The sequence below is a fragment of the Mobula hypostoma genome, chromosome 19, assembly GCF_963921235.1.
Source record: "Mobula hypostoma chromosome 19, sMobHyp1.1, whole genome shotgun sequence".
Lineage (NCBI taxonomy): Eukaryota > Metazoa > Chordata > Chondrichthyes > Myliobatiformes > Myliobatidae > Mobula > Mobula hypostoma.
In genome coordinates this window covers 37,243,347-37,258,412 of record NC_086115.1, presented here as the reverse complement: position 1 = coordinate 37,258,412, position 15,066 = coordinate 37,243,347, and the positions used below count along the sequence as shown (strand labels likewise).

General features: G+C 46.6%; 1 protein-coding gene across 2 annotated transcripts in view; it reads left to right on the top strand.

The window, feature by feature from the left end:
- The first annotated feature begins 1,351 nt into the window (after positions 1-1,351).
- The window catches only part of slc35g1 (solute carrier family 35 member G1), a 47,255-nt gene continuing 33,540 nt past the window's right edge, over positions 1,352-15,066 (top strand). The window contains exons 1-2 of one of the 2 annotated variants that reach the window (XM_063071697.1): positions 1,883-1,987; positions 6,430-7,642. In XM_063071697.1, coding sequence (XP_062927767.1) covers positions 6,494-7,519 — 1,026 coding nt within the window. In that variant the 5' untranslated portion in view covers positions 1,883-1,987; positions 6,430-6,493 and the 3' untranslated portion in view covers positions 7,520-7,642. Of the gene's footprint in view, positions 1,988-6,429; positions 7,643-15,066 lie in introns of those variants that run through there. The other variant, XM_063071696.1, reaches the window with a different exon arrangement.

The window sequence follows — 15,066 nt, the reverse complement described above, 5'->3', positions numbered from 1 at the left end:
AAGAGCAGTAGAGGTTGAGTCATTGAATGGATTGAAATAGACAGATCTTGAAGGCACTAATTGTGGAAACAGTTCAGAAAGTGGAATTGAATTCTTACTCAATGGGGGAGTCAATTCAAGAGGAGAAATAATAATACTACATGGAAACTGGTCTTTTGGCCCAATTGGTTCATGCCGACCAAAATTCCCTGTATGAGATCATCTCATTTGACTCTGTTTGGCTCATATCTCTCTAAGCTAGCTTCCCAAATTGGGGCCAACGGCCCCCTCGGTTAACGCAGAGGTCCATGGCATTAAAAAGATTGGGAACCCCTGCTCTAAACCTTTCCTTTCCCAATACCTGACGAAGTGTTTTCTAAATGTATATATAATGAGCTGCCTCAACCATTTCCTCTGGGCTAAAAAGTTCCCCCTCAAGTTGCCACTCTCACCCAAAACCTCTGAACCTTTTCCCATTTCCTTCATGGTCTGTACAGCTGCCTTCAACATAGGGCTCTAGTGCAGACAAAGGAGACTGCGGATACAGGATTCCAGAGCAGTAGTCAATCTGCTGGAGGGATGCAAGCAGCATTATTTGAGGGATGGGGAGAACTGTCACCATTTTGGGTCAAATGTGTCCTGTTGCAGGGTTTCAACTCAAAACCTTCAACAGTTCTCTTCCTTGACCAATGCTGTTTGATCCACTGAATTCCTCCAGCACAGTGCCCATGCAATTCGCCCAAGTTTCCCCGTCATTGCTTTCATTTGGATGCGAAGGCGCAGTTATAATGTCCAATAATCACATCCAATTGTTGCCATTTCCCATTGAGTTCAACTCTCCTTCCCCTTTCCTGCCTGTTTATTCAAGAATCACATTGACTTGTCACAAGTACATGCAAACATGCAGTGAAATGTGTTGTTTGCCTTAATAACTAACACACTATTGGGTGTGCTGGGGCCGCCCGCAAATATCGCCATACATTCCGGCACCAAATTCAGGCTTCTGCCCCCTTCCACTCCAGTCCTGATGAACTCTTGGCAGAAAATGCCGACTGTTTATTCCCCTCCATAGGTGCTGCCTGACTTGCTGAATTCCTCCAACATCTTTGCCTACGTTACCCAAGATTTCTAGCATCTGTAGAATCTATTGAGTTCAGCTCAATCACTTCTTTCAGGCCATGGTAAAGTCCCCTGAAATAAGCCTTCCCTATTTTGTCGCTGTTGGTCGTAGCACACACATCTTAACCATTTCTGAAGTGTTAAACTGCAGGTCTTACCTGCCCAAGGTTATTAAAAAAGGTAAAAGCAATCGCTTTTATTGCAGAAAATAAACCTTGTAAAATATTACAGGTTGTTGCGTAAAGAACACGCGAGCTGATCTGTTATCTATGCAAAAACTCGTGGTTTTCATCTACGCGTGGTTTACAGTTGCAAAAATAACTCACTGTCAAATGATACGCTATTACTATACCAAGTTACAGTCAACAGTCCCATAAAATAGTCAACATGAGGGTGAAAGAAACTGGGTACATCGCGGTGCCACAACACAGCACGGGCATCTGCATCAGGTTACAGTGCGAGCCCGAAAGTCTGTTCTATTGTTTCACTTTAGGAGCTTCTGAAGCACCAGCTGGTGAATTTCCGTTTACAGCCTTCAGGGTCACCATGCAATCAGAAGCCATTTTGTTCGTAAGCACCGCCCTTGAACGTAACTGTTGCCCGAGCTCTGTAACGATATTGAGCAGGGAATGAGGAGCGGGGTTCAAAATGAGCGCTTACTGCGACCCGGAGCAGGACTTTGTGGTTGTGGCTCTCGGGGCTGAGCCGCGTGTGACTGAGGTTCTGATGGAAAAGCCCAACGGAGGTGCGGCAGCCAACGCCGAGTTCAACGAGGTCCCGGAGACAGGGCATCGGATAGCAGTCAGCAAACGCTTGCAATTTGCTGTTTGCTGTCACTCTCAGAGAGTCGGGCACTCATCTGAGGAGGATAACTCCAGTGATCCGCCAGGTAGGGTATTCAAGGACTTCTCTTGTCCCCACTTCCACAGACTTTAAAACAAAACTTTTTAAATATGTTTTCCTTGTCTGGTGCGGAGTTAAACTTATTAGTTAAATAACATGTTCATTTCAAGGAAGCTAACTTATATATTTTTACAATGACTAGGCAGAATGCTCAATGGCTGAGTCATGAGGTTTGGGTTACTTTCCCGTAAGGAAATGTGTGTACTCCTTTCATCAAGATGTTCTTTGTGGTCAACAAATACTTCTAGGGTAACAACACTGGAGGCACAGAATGTTAGCCAACAGTTTTCAATACGTAGTCTTTTATAATTTGCTGTTTGTGGAAATGTGGAATTGATGCCTTTCCGCAAGTTTTCCGAATTGATGCCTTTTGCGGTGAAGTTTGTGGATGACACAAAGATAGATGGAGGGGCAGATGTGTTGAGGAAACAGAGTGTGCAGAAGGACTTGGCCATATTAGGAGAATGGGCAAAGAAGTGGCAGGTGGAATACTGGGCTGGAAGTGTATGGTCATGCACTTTGGTAGAAAGAATTAAGGCATAGATTATTAAATGGAGAGTGAATTCAGAAACTGGAGGTACAGAGGGACTTGGGAGCCCCACTGCTGGATTCCCTAAAGGTTAACTTGCAGATTGAGATGGTAGTAAAGAAGGCAAAAGCAATGTTTTAATTGAATTGGAGAGGACTAGAATGTCTGAGCAAGGATGCAATGCTGAGACCTTAGAAGGCATTGGTTAGACCACATTTGGAATATTGTGAGCAGTTTTGAGCCCTATATCTAACAAAGGATGCACTGGCATTGGAGAGAGACCAGAGGAGGTTTAAGAGAGTTATTCTAGGAACGAAAGGGTTAATGTATGAAGAGCTTTTGATGGCTCTAGGCCTATATTCGCTGGAGTTGAGAAGGATGAGAGTGGGGGAGTGAGTTTGGGGGTGGGGTCTCATTGAAACCTACAGAATATCGAAAGGTCTGGACAGAGTGGATATCGAGAGGATGTTTCCAGTAGTAGTGTGAGAGTGTAGGACCAGAGGGAACAGGCTCAGGATGGTAGGATATCCCTTTAGAACAGAGATAAGGTGGAAATTCTTTAGTCAGAGCGAAGTGAATCAATGGAATTTCATTGCCACAGACAGCTATAACAAGGGTGTCAAAGGTTACCGGGGGAGGACAGGAGAATGGGGTTCAGAGGGAAAATGATCAAATGGAAGAGCAGACTCACTAGTCTGAATGGTTCTTTCTGCCCCATGTCCTGGGTTTTTTTTTGTAGAAATTCTTTAAAATGTTTCAAGCCAGTTTATCAAGATGACAAATGGAAAATGTTGTTATCTTTACAGAAAACACTTTTTCCAGTGTATGTGTATTTATATGATAGTTTTGAATGATTGAGTAATTAGCCAAACTATATAAGATGTATTTTATGTAGGATTATTACAGGCTTTTCCACTTTTTTTAATAATTAATTTTTTATTACAACACCAACAAATTACATTCAATACAACCAGTTGCCAATTACATTTTGACTGTTTAACCCAGCCACCCCCAACCTTCATCACCATCCCCCCTGCACCCCTCTCTCTCCCCATCCTTCTCCCCTCCACCAATCAACTGAATAGTAGTACATACACAGACAAAGCATTCCTATTTTAACAAAAGATCTTTTAAGTTAGATATCAAATTTGTCCACATTAAGATTGTGTTTGGTCGTGCATCATTTACTCTTGCTGATGAAAGTTCCAGGTAAGAAATGTCTAAAAAGCTCCGAATCCAGTGAGTATTTGAAATATCACGGGGAGGTTTCCAATGCTGGACTACAATCTTCTTAGCTGCAGTCAGATTTTGCGTGTTTTTTCCATAAGGGAAAGGTGGGAGTCATCATTTAGAAGATGTACAGCGGGGTCCATTGGTAATTGTACCCCTGTTAGTTCTGTAAGAGTACTGATAACCTTCTCCCACAAATCAAAAACCCCTAGACATTGCCATACAGCATGTATAAAAGAGCCAATGGCTGCATGGGGGCAAAATGAGCAATAAGGGTCAGGAACCAGTCCCATTTGATGTCTAATTCTTGTGTTAAATATGCTCTATGACAAAATTTCAAGTGTATATACCGATGATTTGGGTTTTTCGAAGCACCGGCAGCATTATCCCAAATCGCATCCCAGTCTAAGTCTTGTCCCAATTCAGATATGTCCCTATCCCAAGCTTTCATTCCCGATGTGGGCATATAATTCTGGGAGTTTAATTTATCATAGATATATGACACTATCTGTCCTGGAGCACTCTGTATCCAACTTAAAATGGGATGGTCCGTTAAATCTGACCCCCAGGGAATGCTATAGGCTTTACAAGCTGATCTTACTCAAAAGTAGAAGAAAAGAGAATGTTTATCAATATTATATCGAGATATCAGTTCTTGAAAGCTAAGGATAGTACTTGCCCCATTAATATCTTGAAGAGTAGTAATACAGTTATCCTCCCAAGTTCTGTTAGTTAATGGTTTCCCCCCAGATAGAAAATGATTATTGTTCCATAATGGAGATGATTTGCACCATACGCTTTTAAATTTTAGGAATTTTTCTGCTGCTCTAAACACTTGTAGTATATGGGTTAAAATTGGACCGTAATACAAATCACATTTTTTGGTAGACATACCTTTAAGGAGAAAGTCCTTCAACCTTATTGGTGCTATTAGCTCTTGTTCTATATTTTTCCAGGACAAAACTTTATCCTCCTCCATCCAATAGCTAAGACTTTTTAATACAAATGTCCAGTGATACAATTTAAAATTTGGACATGCCAATCCCCCATTTGGCTTTTTGAATTGTAGTAGCTGACCATTTTATATTGGGTCTTTTACCATTCAAACATAGTATCGTAGTAAGGAGTCCAGTTTTTGCCATTATCCTGCTGGAGGTGCAAGTGGGATCATTGAGCTGATAAAATTAATGCGGAGTAAGATGTTCATTTTAATGACCGATATACGTGCTGGGACTGATGCTGGCAGGTGTCTCCATCTATTAATATCTTCTTCTATTTTTTTCAGAATTAAAGAGTAATTTGTTTTAGCCACAGATGATAGGAAAGTATTAACTTTAATACCCAAGTAGAGGACTTCATTTGTAACTTTAATCTGGGGAGGAAGAGACACCTTACTTTTATCCGTATTAATCAGCATCAGTGCTGATTTTAACAAATTAACTTTGTATCCCGAAAGAAATCCAAATTGCTCCAGTGTTTTTAAAACATAGGGGAGAGTTTGTTGAATATTTGCCATATAAACTAGCGTGTCGTCCGCGTAAAGTTATATTGAATACGATGTTGTACCTATTGTAATAGGGGAGATCTGAGGAGAGTTTCTAATTAAATGTGCAAGTGGTTCAATAGATATAGTAAAAATTAAAGGAGACAAAGAGTCCCCTTGTCGCGTGCCCTGTCCTATGTCAAATAACTCTGAGAAACCTCCTCCCACACATACCCGGGGTGAAGGATTAGCATACAGTGTTTGAATCATATTGATAAATTTATCGCCGAACATAAATTCTTTTAGAACTCTCCCAAGATATGGCCATTCAAGGCGATCGAACACTTTTTCAGCATCTAGAAATAGCAGGCGACAGGCAGGCGGGATTTTATGTGTTGCACTCAGTACGTGTAAAAGCCGGCAAATATTATCAGATGCGAGACGCCCCTTGATAAAGCCCGTTTGATCTGGGCTAATTATTTTCCCAACTACTGTCTCAAGTCTACTGGCTAAGATTTTGGAAAATATCTTGAGGTTGGCATTTAGTCATACTTTATTGATCCCGGAGGAAACTGGTTTTTGTTACAGTTGCACTATAAATAATAAATAGTAATAGAACCATAAATAGTTAAATAGTAATATGTAAATTATGCCAGTAAATTATGAAATAGTCCAGGACCAGCCTATCGGCTCAGGGTGTCTGACCCTCCGGGGAGGAGTTGTAAAGTTTGATGGCCACAGGCAGGAATGACCCTGTGATGCTCTGTGTTGCATCTCGGTGGAATGAGTCTCTGGCTGAATGTACTCCTGTGCCCACCCAGTACATTATGTAGTGGATGGGAGACCTTGACCAAGATGGCATGCAACTTAGACAGCATCCTCTTTTCAGACACCACCGTGAGAGAGTCCAGTTCCATCCCCACAACATCACTGCCCTTACGAATGAGTTTGTTGATTCTGTTGGTGTCTGCTACCCTCAGCCTGCTGCCCCAGCACACAACAGCAAACATGATACTGTGGCGACCCACTTTCTGACACCCACGAACCGGCTCAGGAAACAGCGCGCGCAGGCAGAGGGCTGGCAGCAAAAAGGGCGGGAACGGGAAGGCTTTAAAGCGGGCCGCGAAGTTTGAATAAACCTCTTTCATCGCAACTCCAACTGACCGACTCCGTGTGGTTATTCTAGCGCTGTGTGTAGCACACCGCTACAATTGGTGACCTCGACGGCCCAAACGATATTTGGACCAGAGATGACCAACGCTGCATCTGTTCACGCAGTTTCGTTAAAACTGCCAAGCTTCTGGACGCTGCGACCCCATTTATGGTTCGAACAAGCAGAAGCACAATTCCACATTCGGCAGATAACCTCGGAGTCCACTCGCTACTACTACGTGCTGAGCTCCCTCGACCAGGAGACTGCTGCACAAGTTGAGGAGTTTATACAGTCGCCCCCGGAGGACGGCAAATACACAGCATTCAAAACCCTGCTCATAAGGACTTTCGGACTCTCACGGCGCAAACGAGCACGCCGCTTATTGCACCTGGATGGTTTGGGAGACAGGCCGCTGTCAGCATTAATGAACGAGATGCTGGCCCTGGCTGAAGGACACAAACCCTGCCTCATGTTTGAGCAGGCGTTCCTAGAGCAACTGCCTGAGGACATATGCCTGCTGCTGTCCGACGCAGATTTCAGCAAAGCCCGGGAGGTGGCGGCCCGAGCAGATGTGCTGTGGAATGCCAGGAAAGAGAGAGGGGCATCCGTTGCACAGATCACCAAGCCGCGTGCCCAACGACAGACCAGACCGGGCCCGGCAGCAGAGCCTACAAAACCCGGCGACGGGAGTGAGGAGCCCAACGAACAATGGTGTTTCTACCACCAGCGGTGGGGCACGGAGGCCCGCCGCTGCAGACCGCCCTGCAAATTCCCGGGAAACGCCAAGGCCCAGCCGCTGCCGATCGCTACGGCGGCTGGCCATCAGGACAGCCTCCTGTACGTCTGGGACAAGCAGTCGGGACGCCGCTTTTTGGTCGACACCGGAGCGGAGATCAGCGTCTTACCTCCAACGAGTTACGACACCTGCAACAGAGAACCGGGACCCACCCTGAGGGCCGCTAATGGCAGCACAATACGAACCTACGGCACCCGCACGGTGCGGCTACAGTTCAGCTCCAGCCGGTTCACGTGGGACTTCACACTGGCCGCCGTGGCCCAACCACTGCTGGGGGCAGATTTTCTACGAGCCCACAGCCTGCTGGTTGACTTGCAAGGGAAGTGATTAGTCCACGCCAAGACTTTTCAAACGTTCTCCCTGGGTGAAACACAGTTGCCAGCCCCACACCTGGACTCCATCACGCTGTCTGACGATGAATTCACCAGGGTCCTGGCGGATTTCCCATCAGTACTGACACCGCAGTTCACGGCAGCCATGCCCAGACACGGAGTACAGCACCACATCCCGACCCAGGGACCACCCCTCCACGCCTGTGCTCGAAGGCTTCCCCCGGACAAGCTCCGACTGGCGAAGGAGGAGTTCAAGAAGATGGAGGAATTAGGGATCGTACGACGGTCCGACAGCCCATGGGCCTCCCCCCTTCACATGGTGCCCAAGGCAACGGGGGGCTGGAGACCATGCGGTGACTACCGCAGACTGAACGAGGCTACAACGCCAGACCGCTACCCTGTGCCGCACATTCAAGACTTCGCAGCAAACCTACACGGCGCAAAGATCTTTTCCAAGGTAGACCTCGTCCGGGGATACCATCAAATCCCTGTACATCCGGACGACATCCCCAAAACAGCACTTATCACCCCGTTTGGACTTTTCGAATTCCTCCGAATGCCGTTTGGTCTAAAGAACGCCGCACAGACTTTCCAGCGGCTAATGAACGCGGTGGGACGCGACCTGACTTTGCATTCATCTATTTGGACAACATCCTCATAGCCAGCAGTAGTCGGCAGGAGCATCTGTCCCACCTCCGCCAGCTCTACTCCCGCCTGAGTGAATTCGGCCTTACAATCAATCCAGCCAAATGCCAGTTCGGACTCGACACCATCGACTTCCTGGGCCACAGGATTACTAAAGACGGGGCAACCCCGCTGCCCGCCAAGGTAGACGCGGTCCGCCACTTCCCCCGACCCAACACAAGCAAAGGCTTGCAGGAATTCGTGGGTATGGTGAATTTCTACCACCGTTTCCTCCCCTCAGCAGCCCGAACCATGCGCCCCTTGTTCACTCTAATGTTGGGTAAGGGCAAGGACATTACCTGGAACGAAGAGGCTGCAACCGCTTTCGTTAAAACCAAAGAAGCCTTGCAAACGCCGCGATGCTAGTGCACCCCAGAACGGACGTTCCTACTGCCCTCACGGTGGACGCATCCAACACAGCAGTCGGTGGAGTGCTGGAACAACTCATTGAGGGTCGCTGGCAACCCCTGGCGTTCTTCAGCAAACACCTACGACCACCTGAACTCAAATACAGTGCTTTCGACCGTGAGCTATTGGCACTATACCTGGCAATCCGGCATTTCAGGTACTTCTTAGAAGGTAGGGCCTTCACCGCGTTCACAGACCACAAACCGCTTACCTTTGCGTTCATGAAGGTGTCTGACCCCTGGTCGTCCCGCCAGCAGCGACATCTGTCCTACATCTCCGAGTACACGACGGACTCCGGCATGTCTCTGGAAAGGACAATATCGTGGCAGACGCACTTTCCAGACCTACCATACAGGCCCTGTCCCAGGGGGTGGACTATGCAGCGCTGGCAGAGGCACAGCAGGCAGACGCTGAGATCCCCAGTTACAGGACTGCAGTCTCCGGTTTGCAGCTCCAAGACCTCCCCGTAGGCCCAGGTGAGAGGACCCTACTATGTGATGTAGCTTCTGGCCAACCCCGCCCCGTCCTCCCAGCAGCCTGGCGCCGGCGGGTTTTCGAATCCATTCACAACTTAGCGCACCCCTCCATCAGGACAACTGTCCGGCTGGTCGCCAACAGGTTCGTGTGGCATGGACTTCGTAAACAGGTCAGTGAATGGGCCAAAACGTGCATGCAGTGCCAAACGGCCAAGGTGCAGCGGCACACCAAGGCTCCACCGCAGCGGTTCGAACCCACCCGCCAGAGGTTCGACCACATCCATGTGGATATCGTGGGGCCCCGCCAGTGTCACGAGGAGCGCGGTACCTCCTAACTATGATAGACCTGTTCACCAGATGGCCAGAGGCAGTCCCGCTCAGCGACACCACCTCCGAATCCTGCGCCCGAGCACTGATCGCAACCTGGGTAGCCCGCTTCGGGGTACCGGCCCACATTACCTCCGACGGGGCGCCCAGTTCACCTCCAGCCTGTGGTCGGCTATGGCCAGACTTTTAGGAACACAGCTACACCACACAACTGCCTACCACCCACAGTCGAACGGACTAGTGGAGCGCTTCCACCGTCACCTGAAATCGGCTCTCATGGCCCGCCTGGAGGGGCCTAACTGGGTGGACGAACTTCCCTGGGTCCTGCTTGGAATCCGCACGGCGCCCAAAGAGGATCTATACACCTCGTCGGCCAAGTTGGTGTACAGCGCACCCCTGGTAGTCCCAGGAGAGTTCATACCAGCCCCAAGGGGGCAAGAGGAAGAACCCACAGCAGTCCTGGACAGACTACGGGAGAGGCTCGGTAACCTGGCCCCCATACCCACTTCACAGCACGGACAGAGCCCGACCTGCGTACCCAAAGACCTGCAGAACTGTAAGTTTCTTTTTGTATGACGGGGCGGACACCGGGCACCGCTACAGCGGCCCTACGAGGAGCCGTTTAAGGTGATCAGCAACAACAGGTCCACGTTCGTGCTGGACATTGGGGGGAGAGAGGAGGTTTTCACGGTGGACCGACTCAAACCGGCCCATGTGGACTTGGCGCAACCGGTCCAGGCTCAGGCACCGCGGCGCAGGGGCAGACCTCCCAAACAGAGGCCGATCCAGACTGTGGACATTGGGGGAGGTATCGCCGGTTCTGGGGGGGGGGGTTATGTGGCGACCCACTTTCTGACACCCATGAACCGGCTCAGGAAACAGCGCGCGCAGGCAGAGGGCCGGCAGCAAAAAGGGCGGGAACGGGAAGGCTTTAAAGCGGGCCGCGAAGTTTGAATAAACCTCTTTCATCGCAACTCCAACTCACCGACTCCGTGTGGTTATTCTAGCGCTGTGTGTAGCACCTCGCTACAATACCACTGGCCACCACAGACTCGTAGAACATCCTCAGCATCGTCCGGCAGATGTTAAAGGACCTCAGTCTCCTCAGGAAATAGAGAGGCTCTGACCCTTCTTGTAGACAGCCTCAGTGTTCTTTGACCAGTCCAGTTTATTGTCAATTCGTATCCCCAGTTATTTGTAATCCTCCACCATGTCCACATTGACCCCCTGGATGGAAACAGGGATCACCGGTACCTTAACTCTCCTCAGGTCTACCACTAGCTCCTTAGTCTTTTTCACATTAAGCTGCAGATAATTGTGCTCACACCATGTGACAATGTTTCCTACCGTAGCCCTGTACTCAGCCTCATCTCCTTTGCTGATGCATCCAACTATGGCAGAGTCATCCGAAAACTTCTGGAGATGACAAGACTCTGTGCAGTAGTTGAAGTCTGAGGTGTAAATGATGAAGAGAAAGGGAGACAAGACAGTCCCTTGTGGAGCCCCAGTGCTGCTGATCACTCTGTCGGACACACAGTGTTGCAAGCACACGTACTGTGGTCTGCCAGTCAGGTAATCAAGAATCCATGAACCAGGGAAGCATCCACCTGCATCGCTGTCAGCTTCTCCCCCAGCAGAGCAGGGCGGATGGTGTTGAACGCACTGGAGAAGTCAAAAAACATGACCCTCACAGTGCTCGCTGGCTTGTCCAGGTGGGCATAGACACGGTTCAGCAGGTAGACGATGGCACCCTCAACTCCTAGTCGGGGCTGGTAGGCTCTGTTGCCGGCTCTTACACGTACTGAGTGCAACACATCAAATCCCGCCTGCCTGTCGCCTGCTACTTCTAGATGCTGAAAAAGTGTTCGATCACCTTGAGTGGCCATATCTTGGGAGAGTTCTAAAAGAATTTATCAAGGAGATTGGACGGTAATTGGCACACTCCAAGGGGTCCTTCCCGGGCTTAGGTATGACTGTGATCAGGGCTGTGTTTAGATCTCTATGGAAAGCGCCGTTTCCAAAAGCATAATTTAATGTTTCTAACCATACTGGTCCAAGAATATCCCAAAGTGCTAGGTAAAGTTCCACAGGTATGCCATCTATGCCTGGCGTACGGCCCTTATTTGTAGCTTTAACTGCTTTGAGTAGCTCATCCAGTGTAATAGGAAAGTCTAGAGTTTTGGTGTCCTCTAATGACAACATAGGGAGGTCTAATCCACTAAAAAAATCTGTGAAGTCATTCTCAGAAGGAACTGAGCCACTTGTATACAATTCTTTAAAGTAATTCTTGAATGTCTCATTTATTTCCTCTTTTGAAAATACTACTCCATGTTTAGCACATCTAATTGCTAGTATAGACCTTTTAGTTTCCTGTTTGAGCGTTAGAGCTAAAAGATGGCTTGGTCTGCTACCTTCTGCGTAATACTTATGTTTGGTTATATGGATCATATATTCTGCCCTGCTTCTTAATAAATCATTTAATTCTGCTTGTTTTGTTTTGAGCTCATTTTCTTTTGTTATGGTGTTTATCCTTTTGAGATCATTTTCCAAAACCTTACGTTCTTCTTCTAAGGTGGAAATCTTTTGAAGCCGGCTTTTATGTAGGTGAGAACTGAACCATATAGCGTTATTTTGTAAGAAACCCTTGATGGAGCCCCAAATTGCTGTCACATCTGAGACACTTTTTATTTAAATTTATAAATTCTTTCAGTTTTGTTCTCAGTTGTGATAGAAATTCATCGTTTTTTTTAGAAGGGTGGAGTTAAACCTTCACCTAGTAGCCTTATTTTTAATTTTGCCGTAATTGAAAGTAGATATGACTGGGTTGTGAACAGATAGATGTCTGGGCAAAAATTCTATTGAGTGTATTAAGGGCAGCAGACCGGAGGATATAAGAATGTAATCTATCCGAGACAAAGTTTTATGTCTTGTGGAGAAGAAGGTGTAGTCTTTAGCAGATGGATTATGCATCCTCCACACATCCATTAAATTTAAATCTGTTAGAAAAAGGTTAAGTGCTTTGGAAGCAGATTCTTGAGAGCTTGATATAGTTGAGGAAGATTTATCGAGGTTAATGTTTACCAAAGCGTTCATGTCCGAACCAACATATAGTTGGTAGTCACTTAACTTCAGTAATTGTGAGGTAATTGAGGGAAAAAAATTCAACCTGAAATATAGTTGGGGCATAGAGGCTAATGAATGCAACTTTTTTTACCCTGAATGGATGTGCAGCAAAAAGCTAGACGTTCTTTTTTGTTGGCGCCCGTCCTTTCAATTGATACATTAATATTATGTCTCATTACTATCATAACTCCTTTCGTACGAATAATGAATGCAACTTTTTTTTACCCTGAATGGATGTGCAGCAAAAAGCTAGACGTTCTTTTTTGTTGGCGCCCGTCCTTTCAATTGATACATTAATATTATGTCTCATTACTATCATAACTCCTTTCGTACGAATACCATCAGCTGATACCACAACGGGTTTATAAAAACGGTTTTGAATCCTGGGAATGTCATTTGGTTTGAGATGTGTTTCCTGTAACAGCGCAATATCTATTTTCTTTCTGTGTAAGAAATCTAAAACCTTTGAACACTTGTAGGGAGAGTTTAATCCTCTTAACATTAAATGATACAATAGTAAGATTTTCTAATTTATCTGTGTTGCTCATCTTCCCCTGGATCTGTTGTTGTAAGTTGGTGGTGGAGCCCTGAGTTACCCCCTTCCCACCCTCCCTCCCATCACCCCTCCCATTCAACCCTTTACTATGTAACATCTGTGAGTGTCACTTAGCAATGTCAGACACTAAACACTGACATCAACCGCCCCCCCTTCCAGCACCAACAAATTAGAAAGGCAAAGCAGTTGTCATAGACAATCATATCAAAGAGACAGGAATAAAGAAACCTGGACAAACCGGTTAACCTATATAAGTAAAACCGTTTCCGTCTCAAATATAGTCTAGCACATGATCAAGATCCCAACGGCTATCTTGCAGGAAACTGTCGCTTCAATAGACCGTCGCTTAGCGATGGCGCCAGTGAGGTTTTATCTGGTGCCCAGAAATGTAAACAAGTCTACTGGAGACATACCGTTCTAAAGTTAGTCAGAACATACTGCTGTTTTTCAGCTTCATTCTTGATGAAGTATTACTTTTGGGTATATTGAATATTACCTTAAAACTCTGACCTGCAATAGCCAGAAACAAATTGGCTCCGTAATTAACTAAATACAAAGGTGCAACGAATGACTTTCCAATAAAAGAATAACCAGAAAACTTCACACCTAGAATGTTAACTTGCCCATGCCTGTTAGATTGCGCATACAGACTGGTCCAAGTTCTTAATGCTGTTCCATCTCCTCCCGAGGGGCGTGTGGACTTTGCCCAGGGTCTTCTTCCATTTCTCCCAGCACTGATGAATTCAGAGCTTCTTTTGCTTCCTCTGCCGAGTTAAGCGACATCTTCATGCCCTTGATATTCACTCTCAAAATCGCTGGGTATATGAGGAACGAGTCGATCCCCTTCTGTCGAAGCTTAGCGCGGATCTCCTTGTATCCCTGCCGTTCCTGCATTGTGCCGGGGCTGTAGTCGGCGAAGAACTGCAGCTGGGTGCCATCCGGGAGAGTAAGTTTGGCTTTCCTCACACCCTCCAGGATAGCCTGCCGGTCAGTGTACTGTAGAAGCTTAAAAATCATGGTCCGCGGTCTTGAGGTGTTGTTGGAAAAGATCCTATGTGCTCTATCGATCTCCAATGGAGTGCTGTGGGAATTCTTGAGCGCTGGAATCCAATTAGGCGGCATCTTCTGGAGGTAACCTCTTGGATCGTTGCCCTCAGCACCTGTCGGTGAGTTGACCAGCCGCATGTTGTTTCTCCTGGATCTGTCCTCCAAGTCGTTTAGTTTCTTCCATATCTTAGACACCTCCATAAGACAGGAGTTAGTAAGTTTCTCATTCTTGCGTAAGCAAACCTGAATGTTGTCTATTTTATTGAAGACCGTGTTAAATTTTTTAGCGTGAATATCCGCTTGCTCCTTTAACGACCGGATAATGTTGCCATTCTCTGCCATATGCTTCTGTATGGGGTCGAGAGCCTTTTCCAGTAACTCCTTTAGCATGTGGGCTACCGTTTCTTGCAGCGATTCCATCTCTGTTGCCATTGTTTGCTTAATTAGCATAGCTATTTCTTCAGATGAATTGCTAGCTTGGTGTTGTCTGATGGTATATTGTTTCCTGGTTGAATTTGGTTCTTTTTTTTTGAAGCCATGTCTTTAGTTAGATCTTTCTCCAACTCAACCTTGTATTAAGACCATCTATGAGCCCTGAAGAACTTGAAAAAGGAGGGTTGTATGTCAGCGCTCAGTGCTGTGTTGCCATCTTGCTTCGTACCTCACTGGAAGTTCACCCCACTTTTTAAAAATTCTCCCACACAGGTCTCCTGTCACTGTTTATCCACCATCATAGGTGTTGAACTGAAAAGGTTTAATGCTAGAATCTTAGAGCATGAGGTTGAGATATTTGAAGACTTGTAGCTGATAGCAGGAAGGATGGAAGTTCAGAAGAAAGCTATACCAAAGGACTTTTTTTTTGTTTGAGGCCGACAGTGCAGTTTTTAACAGGATTTAGAACGGGTAGAGAGGACATTAGGT